This window comes from Sardina pilchardus, chromosome 7 (assembly GCF_963854185.1).
Source record: "Sardina pilchardus chromosome 7, fSarPil1.1, whole genome shotgun sequence".
Classification (NCBI taxonomy): domain Eukaryota; kingdom Metazoa; phylum Chordata; class Actinopteri; order Clupeiformes; family Clupeidae; genus Sardina; species Sardina pilchardus.
The window spans coordinates 28,409,322-28,424,432 of NC_085000.1; the positions used below are offsets into that span (position 1 = coordinate 28,409,322).

Here is a 15,111-nt window from a genome sequence, read left to right on the forward strand (position 1 = left end):
CAACATCAATCAGTAGACCACATCACAAAATCTACAGGCACTGTTTATTCACATGTGGATTAATCGGCCAGACTACGTCAACATCACTGTTTTGAATTCCGGCCTAAAACAATGATATGAAGGTCATGTAAACAACATTACGTGTCTGTAAGTTAGAAGTTTAATGGGATCACAGAGATGCCCTGCCTTCTCGAGCAAGACTGGCGATGCGATATTTATGATATTTCATTGTTGGCTGCCGTGCACGCACCGCAGGAGGATATATCTAAAGTGTTTCTAAATGGAGATACAATGGGAGTAATTGACAGGAAGGGATAGTATGAGCTGTACCTGGTCAAACAGGATGAACAGTGGAAAGTTAAATAAACACAGTATAGGCTGGGAGTCCTGCACTGACAATGCAGGAAATTATCTTTAGCAAAGCACTCAGATTTTCACAAGTAGTACTGATTCATATGCTGTGCCTCCACGGTAATCCCCCTCTGGTGGTCCCCCATGCCCCTCACACACTCCCTCAGGCCTGTCGGGGTGCTGATATATTGTGAGAGCAGAGATAGTGCCAGGCAGGAACTGGTGTTAGTGAGTCAGACTCAGAGCTAAGGAAAAAGGGCAGGGCAGGGGTAAATGATAGGAAATCATTTTAAATGACTGGGGGACTTTCTTTCTTTCTATTTCTTTCTGTGTTAGTATTCTATTTCTTTCTTTCTTTCATTCTTTCTCTCTCTTTCTTTCACTCTCTCTCTCTGTCTTTCTTCATGTACATTTCAAAAGAGATATAGGCTATGTCCTCCCACTCCCAGTCCCGGTGAATACATAACATGGGCAGGTCCTCATCCTGGGGTGTGTGTGTGTGTGTGTGTGTGGGGGGGGGGGTTACACTGCAGCCGGATGAGTCACCAGTGCCCTTCAGATGTGCATCTCCTTATTCAGACAAAACCACATAGCCAAGGGAGCATGCCCTTAGTGTGGCCGACTGCTAGATCACATCTGGATTGCATGTCAAAACAACCAAGCACACAGTCTCACTGCTAGATTGATGCTATGGTGGCTGCGGGGAGGGAATGTGGGCCCAAATATGAGGTGCATACTTAATCAAACCTGGATGCTTATCCTACCACCCAAGCAAGCACTACTTGTGTTTGCTGCCAGATATGAGGAGGATGGATGTCACTGATATAAGAAAAACAGAGTGATTCTCAGAAAAAGAGTAGGCCCCAGTAAGATGTTGGCAGGATAATCCGTTTAGAAATTAAAGATGGCTAAACATAAGGTGTGTTATATGAGTCTGTGTGTAGCCTGTGTGACTCAAACAATAGTTAGATTTTACTGTAGGCCTAATTGGTGTAATATTTAGATTTTACCCAATAAATTAACAATTACTTTCCGCTTCATTTGCACCATTGTAAACATTGCATTTTTGTCTGTGGCGATAGGTCTTCGTTATACCAAGGCAATAATAATGCTAGGCAGTCATGGTGCTCCTGAAGTCTCCAGATGTAGCCTAAAACATAAGAGGTCTTGAAGCGCGTGCAAATCACATATTCACAGAAGACTTTTACTAACACCTGGTGGCCGTTATTGGTAGAGCTAGACCTATATTTAAAAAAAGAAAGACAAAGAAAAGGAAACAATAATTCCTGTGCAGAATAGCCTAATAGAGGAACATACCGCAAGAAAGCTGAGAGAAGGCGAATCAGAAATGTTCTTGAAACTACATGAATAAGTTGTCTCTTGTCTGCCGCAGCACCACGTAGACTACCAAATGACAACAAAGAAGAGGGTGGGACTTCAAGTTCGAGGGGAGGAAGCTGGGTGCCAAAGTTTCTGATCAACTTCCCCCGCTGACGCTACAGTTCAGTTAGCAAAGGGGCTAAGTTATTGCAATGTTGCGACACATCAACAATTGCGAATGTAATCAACGGGCCTATCTCGCTTAAAATGAATTCACCCAAAAGGACAGATACTGGTCAAGAATTAAATGCAGGTAGGGTCACCATTTCTAACGTAGGCTACTACTAGTTGCGAAAGGCTGAAGCTTGAACGTTCAGTCTAGCAGTTGGCACATTTGAAACATTGGCATATGTTTTCCTTGTCATCATTCACAACAGTTTCTCTTGAACATTTGAATATGTGAGGTTATTAAAAGTGTGAGTAATTGCGTGTTATTTGTGCCATGTTTGGCTCGGTAGCCGGACATAATGTTAACGTTAGGCAAACCATCTGTCACTCTGGCTGTGGCCACAGACCTATAACGTTAGTGCTATCAACGGTGAAAGAAACAGTGACGTTTTGATCAAAAGTTGAGGGAGTGTTATGTAACAGGCTAGTTAATGTGTTACTAAACCAAATGATATGTTGCCACACCACGTGAATGCACTGTCAATATGCGGACCTAACCTAATAGTCCGGGAGCCAAATGCCATAATTTAGGTGAACCTGGCTTTGTCGGTTAAAGTTTTTTTTTTTGCAGAATCTAGTAGACTAGGGGTACCTCTTTAAGATTTAAGAGGGTGCCCGGTGATATCCCTTGGGCAATTTCGTATATTAAGCCTTTCTTGTCCAATGTGTTGACTATAAGGCGGATAAAATCTCCACTTCACAAGCATCTACATACACCAAACTTTTCAGTCTTATACCTAACCATGTTTAGAAGGATTTTGCAGAGGGGTTTGTTGATATATGATTCTTAGCCTGATTTACATGACATTTTATTCCAAAAAACATGGCGAAAATTGATTTTTTAAAGGCTGGTATAGTATTTTCTGATTTACTGAATAACTAAATGAGATATCCATAATTCCCTCTCTAAAATACTTTTCATCTCTTATGTCAACAAAATGAAAAGAAAAAAATTGAAACTGGCTTTGTCCAATGTTCAGATTTGATCTTTTTACGTTTATGCAAATCAGCGCATATTTAATTACATCATACCTAATTTGCATATTCAAACATTAAATTTCAGAAAACTTGTAATACATTTATTTTTCATATTGATCTAAGTAATCAACTGGTGAAGTTTCATAGTGATATCTGCTTGTTAATTTTTTTACCCTATTCACCTGTAGTATATCCGCCTTATAGTCAACACATTGGACAAGAAAGGCTTAATATACGAAATTGCCCAAGGGATATCACCGGGCACCCTCTTAAATCTTAAAGAGGTACCCCTAGTCTATTAGATTCTGCAAAAAAAAAAACTTTAACCGACAAAGCCAGGTCTGACCCCATGGCTCCCTGACTATAACGGGAGTGATTCACTCCCGAGGAGTCTATTTAACTTTTTCAGAGGTGTGAGGTATTTGCATAATTATGCATCCTCTCCTGCTTCTTACCTTTTTAATTCCACACACTATGCATGCACACTGTCTATTAGGCTATTTACTTATTTCACTCTGTCTTGATCTATTGACGTTTTATGTATTGCTTAACCTCACAGCATGTCTTGCAATCAGAGCAGGACATCAATATCTCACAGCCAGTTGTCAACCTTCTCTGACAGATCCAGAGGAAGCTGAACCCAATCATAACAGTCAGCCTCTCTCAGGATCAGATGGGGTGGTTGGTAGGCAACTTAGTGAACCAGGGCGCTTTGCATATGCCGGTCTGTGCGGAGTGTCCCTAGGAAAGTTGTTCCCTGGACCGCATCAGAGGTAAAATATCTTGCTGGCAAACTTTACATAGCAATCCAGTCCCTTTTTACCTTCAGCCACTTGCACTGCATGGCCATGTAAAGCTTGTAAAACCGATGTGACTGGGCTGCATGGTTAAAGGGTTGCGGTGGCGGGTTTTCATTGGTGTTGGTGGTGTGTGGCGTTTTGTGGTCTCAGGAGCTTCCGGGAGCAGTTTCTGGAAGGCCTGGTGCAATGGCTTGGCCTGGATGAGTCTGTTATGCCAGTCATGGGAGCCTTTCTGTCTGGCTTGGGGTTCGAGGGCAGCGACACTTTCCTCTCCATCCTGCAGGAAGAGCCTCTGCTGAGCTCCGGAGCCTTGCCCATCACTCAGGTGACCCAGCCTCTCAGAGCTCAGACTTCTCTCACATTAGCACGATCTCGATTGATATATTTCATATCATACGTTGTAAGTGGCTGTAAATAATGATGTATGCTGACTAAGTATTTTTTTTATTAGCTGGTTTTGAAATGTACATTTACAGTCACTTGAATCCTCTATGACAGTGGTTCTTAACTGGTCTGGCTTTGGGATCCACAATTTCCTATGTTCATAAAGGCGCGACCCATTTATTTATTTAGCGTTCAAGCCAACGGATATGGTGAGCTACATGGTAACATACAAAGTGCCTGTAGACCTACTTGTCTGGAACATGCGGATGTTTGGCATTACATTTGCGTTTACCCCTAAAACGATGTCTGACTGGTTACATAAACATTGTTTATGTCCATGGCAATAACTGACATTAGCTATGAATAAATCCTTTTAAAATAAAAGTACAATATTAGATCTGATAAGGTAGCATTTTGAATAAAAGCTCCGCGAGTCACCCAGAATGGTTCCGCGACCCATTTTTGGGTCCCGACCTACCAGTTAAGAAACACTGCTCTATGAATTGTATTTAATTGTGCATCAATGGTGTATTCAATCTTCCACAGGACCTGGTGTCGTTTTCTGTGAAAGATGGTAAGCAAACTATGAAGCCACTGTGAAAATAGTGTTGCGTCCACAATCTCTCTGAAGGCTTTATCAATTTGTTATGAATTTCGAAGGTAGGTGCGTATTGTTTTTGACGTCTTGCTGCCTCTCTCTTTCAGGTCTGTATGACGCCAGGGCCCGAGTTCTCATCCGTCACGTCAGCTGCCTGCTCCGCGTCTTACCGCAGCAGCTGGAGGACTTTGAGGAGACCATAGGAGAACGTCTCCGGGAGAGTGGAGAAGAGAGCGAGTGAGTGAGAGTAAAGGCGTCTCCAGAAGAGCGAGGAGAGGGGTTTCGGGTTCAATAAATGTGTTCTTTTTTTATGATGTTTGTTGTTTTCAACCTTCAGACAGCACATGTAATCTCCTCAGACAGCCCTGGTGTGCTTTTCATGTGTGCGTGCTATATAGTGCCTCACAACCTCACAGTGTGGTGCCAGTTTTATTTTTTGACATCTAACAACATGAAACTGCTACTGTGCTTTCAAAAATGGTGATGGCTCATTAGCATGTCGATAGGGCTCATTTGTTGTGATATCTGTTCAAATTAATTTATCCCCACAGTATGTGTTTATCTGTATACGTGTAGCTGTGCAATCTTGGATGTTTCATTTTAATTAAATTGTGGTTGTTTGTGATTTTGTTGCTTTCCATGAGGATTTGCTTCAGCTGTAAGTATGAGTGGTTTAAGGCCGTTGTGTGCCTCGTGGCTTGTTACAGGAAACCCAATTAAGTGATTGTCTTTTTTTTTCTAATGACAGCCTTCGTCTTGTGCATGTTCTGCCTTTTCATCATTTCCTCTCCTCCCCCCTTGATTCCTGTTCTTTTTTCCCCCCTTTTTTTACAGGGAAGAATCTTCAAGGCGACAAAAGAAAGAGAGAGGGCGTAAACTGCGACGGTACTTGCTGATTGGTCTAGCTACTGTCGGTGGGGGCACTGTGATTGGTGAGCATTAGAGTCCCACACACTGTCTCACTACTGTTTGCAATGCACACAAGATTAAAGATTCATATCAGCCATAGGCAGGCTCGTGGCCTCTATTCTGGGAGCAGCTCGGCTAAAGCTCATATTTCGTATATTTAGGTTTCATTACTCATCACTGGGCACTCATGTGTGTGTAGTGTGTGATTGACAGATAGATAGATAGATAGATACTTTGTTGATCCCCAAGGGCAAATTCAAGAACTGTTAGAACATTGTTTACAACTCTTGCACATGATTTTGTGTGCTTAGCCTAGTTCTTAACCTTGCAATGTTGTTTCTGGGTTTGCTGAATGAAGAAGTTAGATTTACTGTGTGTGTGTGTGTGTGTGTGTGTGTGTGTGTGTGTGTGTGTGTGTGTGTGTGTGTGTGTGTGTGTGTGTGTGTGTGTGTGTGTGTGTGTGTGTGTGTGTGTGTGTGTGTGTGTGTGTGTGTGTGTGTGTGTGTGTGTGTGTGTGTGTGTGTGTGTGTGTGTGTTCTTGAGGTGTGACGGGTGGACTGGCGGCGCCCCTAGTGGCAGCTGGTGCAGGCGCGGTGTTGGGCGCTGGCGGAGCGGCTGCGCTGGGCTCAGCCACGGGCATCGCCATCATGGCGTCCCTGTTTGGCGCAGCAGGTGCAGGACTTACCGGTGAGCTCAACAAACACGGCTCCCTTCTTCCCTTCCATCTACCCCTCCATCTCTTTCATCTCTCCTGGCCCCTTTTCCCCATGAAGCCCACTCAGCGCACTGGAAGCTGGGCTGCTCTTAGAGACACTTCACTCTCAGTCTCTACACCTCTCGCTTTATTTATACATCTCTCTTTAGGTAACCTCTCTATCAGTCCTTGTCTCTCTATACATCTTTCCTCCTCTGTCAGTTTATAAACATGGTCAGTCTTACAGCCTTTTTTGTGTGTCCAATGTGTTTTGATGATGGTGATGATTATGATGATGATGATGATGATGTTGTTGTTGTTGATGTTCATATTTTTGTTATGTTTAGGCTACAAAATGAACAAGCGTATCGGCGCCATCGAGGAGTTTGAGTTCCTGCCGCTGAACCAAGGGAAGCACCTCCACCTGACTGTGGCTGTGACGGGCTGGCTGTGCAGCGGCAAATACAGTCAGTGTCCGCATGATGACCCCCCACCCCAACCCCCCCCTCGTCTGGGATGGGCAGATGTTTACATGGCAGCTAATTAGCATAGAGTATTCATGAGAGGCAGAGGCACTCGCACGTCCCCATCTGGGCAAGGACACCCAAGCGCATAAATTGCTTCAAGTGTGGAAGCCTTATTTTTGAAGGTCGACCTAAACAGCAGCACAGATAGATGCCTGTGAGGTGGTAGCGGTGCTTACATTAGGAATATTCACGCCCATTTTAGCAGCGGCTCTTTGCTTAATAAACATGCACTCTTTTTGACTCTCTACATTCGCTAGTGCCATAGGCATCATTGAACTCACAGCTTTGCTAATACTTTAAAAGGAGAATTTTCTCCAGTGAAATTCTCTAATAATAAATGCAAATGAAATAAATAAATTCATATTTTTTGTTATTTATAAATAATATTTCTGATCAATATCGCTCTCTGTGCGTTCCAGGTTCATTCCAGGCCCCTTGGTCTAACCTGGGGGCGTGTGGGGAGCAGTACTGCCTGGCATGGGAGTCTCGTTTCCTGCGCGACCTGGGCTCGGCGCTGGACACCATCGTGGACGGCCTGGTCAGCATCGTGGCGCAGGAGGCTCTCAAATACACCATACTGTCAGGTGAGATCCGCAGCCAACACGGTGCCTTCGAAAGGGTTGTCATGGAAGCGAAGGAAGGCGAGTGTGGTGAAAGAATGGCAATTATGTAAGGGTGGCAGGCAGACGAGTGCCTTGGGTGCCGGCACTTGAGGCGTCACCTTGATTTTTACCTCATCTCGTAACGCGGCGGAACATCTCATCCTGGTGCGCTGTGCCTCTTTTGTCTCCAGGCCTCGTAGGTGCTGGCTGAGTGATATCCTGTCGGTTTTTATCTCCTGTCTGGTTGTGTGCATGTTTATATGTGTGTGTTAATGTGTGTGTGTGTGTGTGTCTTGTGTGTGTGTGTTTTGTGTGTTTTGTGTGTCGTGTGTGTGTGTGTGTGTGTGTGTGTGTGTGTGTGTGTGTGTGTGTGTGTGTGTGTGTGTGTGTGTGTGTGTGTGTGTGTGTGTGTGCGTGTGTGTTTAGGAATCGTGACTGCGCTGACGTGGCCTGCGTCGCTGCTGGCCGTGGCGAGCGTGATTGACAACCCTTGGAGCGTGTGCTTGAGTCGCTCAGCCGAGGTGGGCAAACACCTGGCCCAGGTGCTTCGGAGCAGGCAGCAGGTAAACCACGGCGCACTCCAATAACTCACTCACTCTGTTCCGCTACCCCAGTGGTTCTCAAACTTTTTCTTTCATTCCCCACTTTGATCAAGGGGACTTTCTCGAGCCCCACCTGTCCATCATCGCTCTATAGAAAGTATAGGTCAAGCTCAAAATTGTCATATTTATAATTTCACTTGCTAAATATACATCAGTAGGCCTAACAAACAACAGTTAGGCTACTAAAGATAAATATCAGTTCAAAAATAGAGAAAATAAAAATCTAAATCAATGACCAATAACGTCAGTTTTTTGTCATTGACAAGGTGTCAATCCTTGCTTCAAAAAAAGCTGATTTCCAATAATACAGCAAAAGGGCCAACTATATGCTACCACTGTGTTATAAATGAAGTTCAACACTCTCACAGCCTCGTTCAAAATCTTATTCAGGTCAAGCCTTGACGCGAGCGCTTCCCTGAATGAAACAGTCCGTCTGTGGCGCATCAGGCACTACCCTCTTTATCACGACGATAGCATTTCTTTTACCTGCTATCGTCTGTGCGCCAACCGAGCAAAGTCCCTCACAGTTTTCCCATTTGATGTCCTGTTCTGCCAGGTAGACTAATTGTTGAGATCAATGTTGAATAGTTCATCTGCAGTGGCCCTACTTTTCGCATACTCGCAGAATAGAATATCTTCGCCCGCTGTCAAGTTAACAAAGCGGACATAAGCAATAACTAAACCACCTTTGTGGTGGCCTTGTCCACTTGCAAGGCAAAACATGAGTGTTTGCGTTTGTCAAGCAGTTGTTCTTCGAGATCGCAGAACAGCAATTGTGTCGTCGGACAGATAGCCAAGATATCCTTCAATTTTACTGCGCTCGTCTCGAACATAAACAGGGTTTTTTTTCCCGCTGCAATTAAATCCGACATCTGATCAATCATTTTTTTCGGACTATGGTTCCAGCACAGACATTCTCATCTGGTCAATGATAGGCCTACAAGAGTCTAGATTACCTTGTTTGTGTTTGTTTTGTGAGATGGAGGTGCATTCTCGTAATTATCAATAAAGAAAGGCACAGGCTACAGATTAAAAAGAAATCTCCGGTTTTTCACGTCAGCTCGCGCCCCACCTGGCATGTCTCTGCGCCCCACTAGTGGGGCGCGCCCCACAGTTTGAGAAACGCTGCGCTACCCCCTGTCTGTCCGCCCCCCCTGCCCCCCCTCCCTCTTTAACATTCTGCTGTCACACTCCATGGCTTCCTGGCCAAACGAGGCTGATGCGGACGCACTCACGTCTCTTTCATCTCCTCAGGAGACGGCCTTCCTCTTCTCCTTTTTTCCCCCCCGCGCTGCTGTTAACTTATGATGGTTGTCATGGGAGCGTGGCACGTGGGAGGTCACACGGCCTATTCTGATTCCCCTCAGGACGTCACTGAGCAGCCAGCAAGGACACAGGCTGGCTCACCCTGTGATACGTTTGTTTGGGGATGGGCCCGGAGAAGGTGGGGGTGGGGGATGAAGGGAAGGTGGGCAAGGCCAACAAATGCCCAGACTATCTCATTCCTGTTTAATACAGCCCCAGTTTAACACACCCTCAAAATTGCCCAGTCTTTGACAAATGTTGCACACAGTGTCGAAGGCAGCCTTCACCCCACTCCTGCTGTTCAGCAGAAATCTAACGGCGTAACATAACACTTTTTGCCACACTTTGTCACAGCACCCACCACCCACAGACAGAGCTGCTGCTGCTGGCAAATCGTGCTGAAGTTCAGAGGGCAGTTCAGCCTGCCGTTAGCAGTTACTCACGAGCAGCAGAACGAACGCGTGGTGGATTCAGGCTTCCACGCTGTCTCTTTGAACTCATTGCCGTCGTCGGAATAGTTTTTCGCTCCCGGTGCAGGTTTCTGATGTGCCGCCGAACCCAATGAAAGCCCCGTCAGTGTGATCTGCAGGGACTGACAACTGTTTTATCACTGTGGGGAATAAAAGCCGAAATGACAAAAGAAGAAGAGAAAAATAATAGTGTCACGATCCAAACGCTAAATTTCTCACAGTGCCTTTCTTCTTCCTGCTGTGCATTCATGAGTTTAGTTGTTTGAGCTGCATGCAAGGCTTCCCACTGTTCTTAATGCATAATTATGAGGGATAAATGTTCTAATATGAGCGTTCAATGTGGCTTGTAGAGCACGTGTGTGCTCTTAATGACGGAGGACTTTTAAAATGGCTTCCCTATTTATTTCTATTGCCTTCTCTCCATCAAGGGGAAGCGGCCCGTCAGCCTGATTGGATTCAGCTTAGGCGCCAGAGTCATCTACTTTTGTTTACAAGAGTTGGCCAACGACCAAGGTGCGTATGTGCTGGCTCGCAAAAAGAAAATTAAGTCATAGAACACAAGACAAATTAGAGGGGAAAGGCAATTATTTTTCACGTCCAAACCTCTCTCTCTCTCTCTCCCTCTACATCCTTTCCTCTCTCTTTCTCTCACTCTCTCTCTCTCTCTCCCTCTCCATCCTTTCCTCTCTCTCTCTCTCTCTCGCTCTGCCTTTCACTCACTGTCTCTCGCTCTCTCTGGGCGCACTATGTGGGCTGCAAATGAGGGCCTTACCTTTGCGTAAGTGAGGAAGAGAGTGGGAATAAGAGGGTGTCTTTTAACAGGAAGTGAAGGTGTTGTGGAGGACGTGGTACTGCTGGGGGCACCTGTGGACGGATCTGACAAGGCGTGGGAGCGGCTGTCCAGGGTGGTGGCGGGGAAGATTGTGAACGGATACTGCAGGTGAGAGGGGTAATGGAGAGAGAGAGAGAGAGAGAGAGAGAGAGGAGAGAGAGAGAGAGAGAGAGACAGAGACAATGTGACATGGAAGTGGTGGTGACGCATTGTGGGAGCTCAGGTTGTCTATCTCCTCTGTTTGATTTCTTCCCGGCAGGGGAGACTGGCTGCTTGGATTCCTGTACCGGAGCTCATCTGTCCAGCTGTCGGTGGCGGGCCTGCAGCCCATCAGCCTGAGTGATCCGCGAATCATCAACGTGGACCTGTCGTCCGTGGTGAGTGAGCGAACGAGCGAGCGAGCGAGGCACAGGCCACGGTACTCTCAATTTGGATCTCGCAGACACGTAATAAATGGTTGTGCCGTCGGTGTTGTTTTGCTGTCTTGATTGTATCATTTGGTGAGCAGGAGCTGGCTCTATGAAACATGAACCATGCAAGAGTGATGGGCTCAGCAGGCGCTCCAGGCCCAGCAGTAATGGCCTGGTCTCTGGCAGAGTCGGTTTTCTCACGCAACAGTGGCATCATGCCCGAGGAAGGGAGGGATACTAGGCTATACCCTGCATTGTATAGATGTTGTTGTCAATTTGTGGTCAGATTTTTTTAACAATATGCACACATATGTGACCATTCACAGCGAAATCAGTCGTTTTGCGCACATCGTTATTTTGAGAAAATCAACAATAACAAACTTCCGGGTTAAAATGTTGAATTTCACGTTTTCGCATAATTCGGCTGCATACAGTCTACAGTTTCATATCGCGAACGCATTTCACTGAAAAACCTACGTTTTGACTGTTAAACCCGGCGAAGATTCAACACATTTGCTGTCATTCCCGTTGTGCACGCGCTGCTTAAACAGGTGATTTCTCCTCTTCTGGCATATCGTGACAGGAGAACTATGTCAACTTTGGATGCGGTTATCTTAGCGATAGTTTGTGTAATACCCTCGATATACATATCGTTGGAAAGCTTAGTTTATGGCCGTTCACGTGAGCACAATAACTTAATTTACTAAATTTTACCGAAACGACTGGTTCCGCTTTACAGGGTCACATATAGTCACACACAGAGCACAGTGTTTTTTTACGATGAGGGACTGATGCCTAGTCATTCCCGTTATCTGACCTTGCTTCGGTTGATTTTGTTTACAGCTGTCACTAGAGAAACTAGACATTTAAATTTGTATCTGTTGTACAAGCTATTGACAGTGCCCATAGTCACGCCCCACTACAGTACTGTACCAGACTGCTACATCAGACTAGATGAAATCCCCACATTTTTTGCAATGTTACATTAAGGAGCATTATTCTTTTTTTAAAGTACATATATACTTTTATGCCTTTAATCAGATAGGACAGTAGAGAGAGACAGGAAGCGAATAGGAGCGAATGGGAGTGCGGTGCAGATGCCCCAGCCAGTTGCGCCACGGCTGGGGCCAGGAGCATTATTGTGATATTGTTGCATTATTTGCCCACAGGATTATATGGAGTGATGAGTACCTCCGGATGTGTGCTTTTGATAGGCTCTGCCTCTCTGTGATGCTCTTTTCATATCAAATCATGTGTGTCCGTTAACATAATTGTTGTGAAACATCCCTCCTGTGTTTTCTTCAGCAGTGCACACATTTCTAAGCCTTTTATTCTGTTTTGACATATTTTTGCCTTTTGTTATGTTTTGACATTGGCATCAAATTCAAAATGAGCTTATCATTTTCATGAACTAGTCAAAGTAAATATGGGTTTATGAGATTTGCAGATGATCACATTCTGTTTTTATTTAGTGTCCCTGTTTTTGGAACAGGATTGTAGAATTAAACAGAATTTTCAATGATGCATCTTCACATCATTCACGCCTGTGACAGATCTGGTTGATATGATTGAATCGATTCATGACATATAGAAATGATTGATTTCGTGGTCGTCACAGTTGTCACCTGCTCAGCATTTGTGAAGGCTTTCAGTACTAGGTGATGCAAGGCATACGTTAGTGCAAGTGAACACAACAATAGCCCTATTCCATGTCCTTGCATTTTTTCTATAGGTTAAAGCTTTTGCGTTGTGTTCATCTGTGAGAGCCAGTTAAGATGTTATCTTGTGAATGGCATGACTAAGTGAAGTGCCTGTGCGCTGGCAACTGCAGACACTCACTGCATACTAATATGAGTTCAGCTATTCCTGATATGGCTCCATAGTCCAGTCATCCTAGACTTAAAGCAATTTTACAGTTTATATGATTCTTAATGTCTCTATGTCTCGCGCATACAAACACGCACGCACATGCACACACACACACACACACACACACAAGTGTGTGTGTGCGTGTATGTGTGTAATGTGTGTATAAAAACAGCAGTTCATTCGCTACCAGTAAACGAAACGACACGTTTTTGGGGAAGATACAATTAAAGGCCGCTGCCGTTCACAGCACAGCTGCTCTCAGCTGCGTTTCGCACGCCCCCGCTTGGACACTCCATCCATGCCCATTGGCCGGCACATGGAGAGACAGATCACGTGACTCCCTCAGCATAAACAAAAGACTCCATTAGGCTTTATTGGCAGGAAAAACATGCTCACAAAATTGCCAGGCCAGGGGACCTTGATCTGCACCCGACAAATTCTGCTCACTGAGTGCTCTTTCCCTGTGAAATGCACAAATATCATTCCTTTGTGGTATTGTCTGTACTGTAAGTAACTATAATTTTAGCTCAATTTAGTTGACGCAAGTGGCTTGAATTGAGTGGCACCCAGAACTTGGAGGATGAGAAAGAGTAGAAATGTAAATTGTGATCAGTGTATGTTGTCATTCCTGCCTCTGTGTGTTCTACTACATCCCAGGTGAAAGGTCACTTGGACTACATGCGTCAAATGGAGACCATCTTGGTGGCGGTAGGGGTGCCCACGCGTGAGGGGGCGGGCAGGATGCCAGGGTCTCCGTCGCTGATCCTGGGCATGACCCCGGGGGTTCCTGGTGCCAGTGAGACCCTGTCCGACCCGGTGAGTGGACAAGGTCCCGAGGAGACGCACGAAGACGCGAGCAGCAGCAGCACCACGGCGACCACAGACCAGCAACAGGAGAAGGAGGGGGCCACGACAACGACGACGACGACGACGACGACGACGACGACGACGACCGCTTCAGGCAACGAGGAGCCAGGTGAAGCCGCCGAGGTGATGGACGACGGCTGGGACATACCAGACATCTCCGACCTGCTGGACTCCCTCAACGAGCAGGACGGCGAGGTCCTGCGCTGTCCCGAAAGGGACGATCGCGACTCTTTACTTTGTCCAGCGGAGGACGGCGTTCACAAGGACACCCAGCGTGACGCAGAGACCTCGTCCACAGAGGGGGAGGCGGAGTCTGAACAGAACTCTTGGGACTGGAACACCACCAGCTGGACCGCTGAACTCTCGCACAGCAGCGACGGAGACCAAACACAAACACAGCACGAGTTGTGTGACCAGACGCCCGAAGGCAAACCTGCCAGACGCCCACACTCATTGGCTGGTACTGGACCAACTCACTCTTATCATCATCCAATGACGGATCACACAGTGAAGACATCTCGAGACACAAATGACAATATTCAATAATTCAGGGAAACATCTTTGTGTGTTTTTATAGTAATTTAATTTATTTCTGTAAAAAACAAATCATTATCACCTGTACTGTAACTGTACAGCATGTGCAGCCCGCAGTTTAATTTCAAAAGTCCTTGCCGTGTAATTTGAAAGGAATTGTTTAAAACAGTCAGTATTATGTTGTAGTTGTATGCCATAGGAGGACCATTGTACCACGCTGCCAGTGGTAATTATAGATTGTCAAACCACAACTGAGCTGCCCTTTTGTGAACACAGTGGTAAGTGCTGTCTGCCCGGTTCCAGCCTGTTTATTTTCCCTGCTCTGATGTGTGTGTGTGTGTGTGTGTGTGTGTGTGTGTGTGTGTGTGTGTGTGTGTGTGTGTGTGTGTCTGTGTGTGTCTGTGTGTGTCTGTGTGTGTCTGTGTGTGTGTCTGTGTGTGTCTGTGTGTGTGTGTGTGTGTGTGTGTGTGTGTGTGTGTGTGTGTGTTCACAACTCTGAGCTATATGTGTGTATGTGGTGCATGCATGTGCATATTTATGTGTGGTTATCAGTTGTTATGTTCATGACCGTAAGGCAGCAGATCTTTTAAAAACACCCCATTTTTAGCCCTCCTGCCTCCCCGTGTCTTGGTGTGATAATGCCATGCCAACTGGATGCCGCACCACATCGTCCCCCTAAAAACACAAAAACAAAGCCCCTATGTTTGTCTTCCTCCACCTCACGCTCCTCTAACCCCCCTGTCCATCTCAGCTTCTTTCCACCACCAGATTTCCCCAGTTAGCACCCCCCCCCCCCCCACACACACACACATACAGTGCCTATAGAAAGTC

General features: G+C 45.7%; 1 protein-coding gene across 1 annotated transcript; it reads left to right on the forward strand.

Annotated features, from left to right (window-relative positions):
- Positions 1–1,820: 1,820 nt before the first annotated feature.
- Positions 1,821–14,889, forward strand: tmco4 (transmembrane and coiled-coil domains 4). The gene is made up of 14 exons (XM_062541670.1): positions 1,821–1,984; positions 3,500–3,650; positions 3,828–4,002; positions 4,608–4,635; positions 4,767–4,896; positions 5,494–5,591; positions 6,112–6,255; positions 6,610–6,729; positions 7,209–7,373; positions 7,818–7,954; positions 10,197–10,281; positions 10,591–10,708; positions 10,860–10,977; positions 13,537–14,889. Exons 1-14 carry the CDS (start codon positions 1,939–1,941, stop codon positions 14,290–14,292), a joined length of 2,271 nt encoding a protein of 756 aa, XP_062397654.1. The 5' UTR covers positions 1,821–1,938; the 3' UTR covers positions 14,293–14,889.
- The last annotated feature ends 222 nt before the right edge of the window (positions 14,890–15,111 follow it).